Source organism: Chanos chanos, chromosome 4 (genome assembly GCF_902362185.1).
Source record: "Chanos chanos chromosome 4, fChaCha1.1, whole genome shotgun sequence".
NCBI classification, from domain to species: domain Eukaryota; kingdom Metazoa; phylum Chordata; class Actinopteri; order Gonorynchiformes; family Chanidae; genus Chanos; species Chanos chanos.
The window spans coordinates 17,519,798-17,524,531 of NC_044498.1; the positions used below are offsets into that span (position 1 = coordinate 17,519,798).

The following is a 4,734-nucleotide window of genomic DNA, read 5'->3' on the forward strand; positions in this document are numbered from 1 at the left end:
TAACTGTGAAATGCTGATCATATGTGTTGCTTACTTTAAAACGCTAAATGGTAAAACGATCTATTTTTACATCACCCACTCTGATTAGCCTATGGGATGCAGGCTTAGATCGGGGCATTAAACGTCGATCAGAGAATTTTCCGTACATCATTGCTTGTTCCTTGAATTATATTTTTGGGCTACCTGTCCACGTTGATCAAATGATGCCATTTAGTCGACAAGTAATAAGTATAATCCCATTTAAACTGTACTGTACTGTCCTAATGCTGTACTACCCTCGTCTTGAAGTGTCTCCAAACGCATCTCTCTCTCTCTCTCGCTCGCTCGCTCACTCTCTCTCTCGCTCTCGCTCTCCCTCTCCCTCTCCCTCATCCGCGCAGGAGAGTTGACGGGAGGTAATCCCCTCCATGTGAGGAGGCGGCACGGGTGTGGAGGCGTGTTGTTTTTCATTCAAATCCTTACTAGTCCTATAAAAAGCGGAACTCCGGGCAGCCGGTTCAGGCAGATAGGAAAAGGTGACAGGAGCGATTGTTTACCTGTCTGGTGGTTGACAGAGATGCAGCAATCAGCAGGTGTCCAAACGGTGAGGGCGCTAAAAAATGCAGCTATCTGTGTGATGCTGTTTCCTCGGTTTCTGGTTGCAGCGGTTATGTTGTGGCTGCTTGATTTTATTTGCATCAGGAGAAGGGTGCTGCTGAAGATGAGAGAACACGGGGGGAGTCCTGATGACCCGCCGGTGTGTGTGTCAGACTCCAATAAGATGTTCACTCTTGAGTCTCTCCGGGCGGTCTGGTACGGGCAGAGATTGGACTTTTTCAAAACGGCCCATCTTGGATTTACGGCGCCGAACACCGAAGTGGTCCAACTCGACGGGCAGAAAAGAGTGCGTATCCTTGACTATGCGAGAGGGAGGAGACCACTCATCCTCAACTTCGGGAGTTGTTCCTGACCGCCGTTCATGACGCGACTGTCGGCGTTTCAGCGCGTCGTTAGCCAGTACGCTGACATAGCGGACTCTCTTCTTGTATATATCGAGGAGGCGCATCCGTCGGATGGCTGGGTAAGCTCTGACGCCCCGTTCCAAATACCCAAACATCGATGTCTAGAGGACAGGCTGAAAGCGGCACAGTTAATGAACTCAGAGGTTCCTGGAAGCACTGTGGTAGTGGATAATATGGAGAACTCCTCTAACGCAGCCTACGGGGCATATTTTGAGAGACTGTATATACTGAAGGATGAAAAGGTTGTTTATCAGGGGGGCAGGGGTCCAGAGGGATACCGGATTTCTGAGCTGAGAAACTGGCTTGAGCAATACCGGAACGATCTGGAGGACTCCGGGACAGTGGTGGTTCATGTCTAGCATGAATTCTAACCTATATTGTTCGTAGTGTTCTCAGATCAAACGGAATCAAGAATTTACCTGAAGCTGCTACACATTACGGACAACACTGCACAACATGGCTCAGAACTGGCTCAGAACTGTTAGAGAAATACAGACATTTGGCGATTCAAACGCATGTTTTTGTGTTTCCATTGTTGGTGGGGTTTTTTTTTTGTGAGCTTGACAGTTTATTTGTTGACAAAGAAGTTTTCATTACATATTTGTTAATGTGTTGATTTTGCTTATTTGAAGACCATTTTATTTTTATATGGCATCAGTCCTCCAGATGTATATGTATATGTGTGTGAGAGAAAGTGTGTATGTGTATGGCCATAAAGGCGTCTCTTTGTATGCTGGTGTAGTCATGAAGTTCGGTTTTTAAAAGGGTTTTAACCAGAAAACCGGTACTGAAGTCATTTACACCAGAGTTCTTAGTGACTGAAAAATGGCCTTCAGGATGAACTGCCAAACACTGTTTTGTAAATTGTGTATATTTTACTGAATAAAAGTATTTTAAAGTAAGTATTAGACCATATGGAGCTTTTTAAAAGGTCATGACAATGCTTGAATTGGAATGGAAAAAGTCATGGGACACTGTAAACCCCAGTGCTGACGCCATTAATTAGCAATCAGTTACCCCAGCTAATTTATGAGACCCCTCCCCCCAAAAAAAGAAAAGAAAAAAAAAACCCCACCACTTACGTGTATGAAGGCAAGAGCTGCAATAACTATAAAGAGATTAGATGAGCTCTCTATTTTAAGACAACACAGAAAACACAGATTTTTGCCCTTTGTGGGCATTCTGTGGGCAGTCTGGACTAGGACAAAATCCATGCAAACACACAAGGACCCATCATAGGTTTTTTGTGAGCAGCCCATACTGGGGTAGCCCACACAAATCCCACAAGGGGGCAATACCCACAGCATAGTTCAATGCTGTGCCACTTTTAAGTATTTTGTGATGTGTGTTCTTGGACTTGCCCATGTAAATGTCATCCTGTGAAATACATTTTGATGAAATATGATTAGCTGTGGATTCGCATCACATTTCAAATAAACAGAAACAAAATACAACACAAAATAACAAAATCAAACTGTATGACAGTGGATAGACACATAGACACAGGCTAGATTAGAAAACATATTTCGGCATGCAAATTCATGTTTGGTTCACTATGTCATCTTCAACCTGTGATCAAATCTGCTTTGAATTACAAAATAAAATCGTAGTTTTTACTTTGAACACCGTCATATTCACCAGTTCATGAATTTCAAGCATATGAGACAAATGACATGCTTTCAGATAAACAATATGAATGCCAAAGCTCATGACAGATAACAGTAAATGGTATAGATTCTTCTTCTAGGCAAAGATATTTTCAAACCTTGCTTGAGTTTAGTTTAATTCATTCATCCAACCAATACTAACCTGGTTAGCCCAGGAGCAAATGTACACTTAGTTGAATAAAAAAAACATGCATACAACAAAGCAAATAAACCATTATGCATTTTATTTAGTCTTATGAAATAAAGAAAAAATACCACATTTCTGTCCCCTCGCGTAAAAGCACGTCAGTCAATTTATCTGTATGTTAGCTGGACCACAGGGAAGGTAACAACAATCCATAAATTAATCCAAGCGCTAAAAGCTGTGTGACTGCAAATTTGCAACATTTTGTACCAGGCTGTTGGCTTTTGACATTTTCACTTTTTACTTTAAGAGTAAATGCTGATGTTGCTGGAGATGCAGAGATAATGTCAGCCCCAGGTCTTTCCTCGCCGGGTGATCACGGAGACTCTGCGGCTAATTTCATTCACTGCTGCATCATTCTGTTACAGATTTGGAGTGGTTTTCATACTAAGACAGCCATCCAAAGATATTCGCCTTCAGCTTTTGCCGCGTTTCCTCTACTTCTGTTTTTCTTTCTCTCTCGGAATCCAACATGGTACCTCGACCTCTGCCGCCGTTTCCTGCAATGTGGTTTCAAATCGCTAGCTAGGCCTGCAGTTTAATGTGGCATGTTATACGCAGTGTCCAGTTGAAATACATTCTCCCTTTGATGATTAGCACTTGACTGTGCAGTAGAATGACATTTTGACATATTAACAATACCACTGATCTCATTTTCACAAGGACAGTATGCCTATTTATCAGCTAAAAGCAGCAATTATAAGTGTGCGGTGGAATGAGTGACATAAAAGTGGCGTTCAACCAAAACAGACCCGAGCCCAAGGAGTAAACAAGGTGCAACAAAAACTCTGTAGAGCCACACAGTTCCTAAAGAAGTGCTGCAATTTGGTTGCAACAGCTGTAAACAACAAAGTGTGAGAATGACAAAGAAGACTCCCTTTTCTGACAAAGTGCTGGAAAACATTGCTAGCAGCACCCAACAGTTGCCTGTTCCCAGCAACTTGGCAATAAGTGGGTCAAGTAAATTTAAACATCAAACAAAGTTTTACGTAATTATAGCCCCTGCTGTGTAAAAATTAATATGAGTTTTAAAACAATGCATTTGTGTACTTGTTCATTTAGGCTATAGCCTTATTATTAATTTATACACTGCCGCAGGGAGGTATTGATTTTCTCATGCTGATGGATGAGCAGGAGAAGGTTTTGGTTTTGAGAAGCAGAAGGAGAGTCCTAAACAATGTAAAGTTCTCTAAAGAAATTTTTATTACATCAGATTGCCTTTCATGTTGATTTTTCAAGCACCTGTTTCATGCTTTATGTGTACACTGTCTGTCAAAAGTCTGGGGACACCTAAATATTTGTCAATAAAACTAACCTTCACCTTGACACCCCTAAAGACTGATTCTGTTTCAATAGAAAGCTGTTTAGATCTTGCCATTTTCCTTGAAAACACTACAAAACTGTGGGAAGAACTGACAAACAAACTACCTTTGGAATAATGATGCACACCACCCATTATATACCTTTGTTGTGAGGTTAGCACTCATCAGTGGCAACCTCTCAGGTGTTTAAACCTCTGGGGCAAAAGACTTGTGCTTTAAACAACAGAAAAAGAAAACCAAATTATTTAGGCAAAACCTACTCATACCAAGGAAGACACTGAACAAGAAGCTTAGTGTTGCATAGCACACCCAAACTAATTCTAAATAGCGGTTTAATGTTAATTAAAACCTTTGCTGGCTTTTTTTTTTGGTTATTTAACTGAAAAGTACCAATGAAAATCAAACATTCGTAGGTGATTTTTGAGAGGTGGCAGTAGTTGAAGCACTACTGGTTATAATTAAGCACACCAGTCTTTACAGTCAACTCAATCAGAAATTTACTGAAGGACTTCAGTTCTTACAGTTTGAAGAGCCAGTATGACACAAGAGAAACAATGATC

At 41.2% G+C, this 4,734-nt stretch overlaps 1 protein-coding gene across 1 annotated transcript; it reads left to right on the top strand.

Annotated features, from left to right (window-relative positions):
- Nucleotides 1-508: 508 nt before the first annotated feature.
- On the top strand, nucleotides 509-1,904 carry dio3b (iodothyronine deiodinase 3b). The gene has a single exon (XM_030770493.1). The coding sequence runs from the start codon at nucleotides 557-559 to the stop codon at nucleotides 1,358-1,360; it is 804 nt and encodes a 267-aa protein (XP_030626353.1). The 5' UTR covers nucleotides 509-556; the 3' UTR covers nucleotides 1,361-1,904.
- The last annotated feature ends 2,830 nt before the right edge of the window (nucleotides 1,905-4,734 follow it).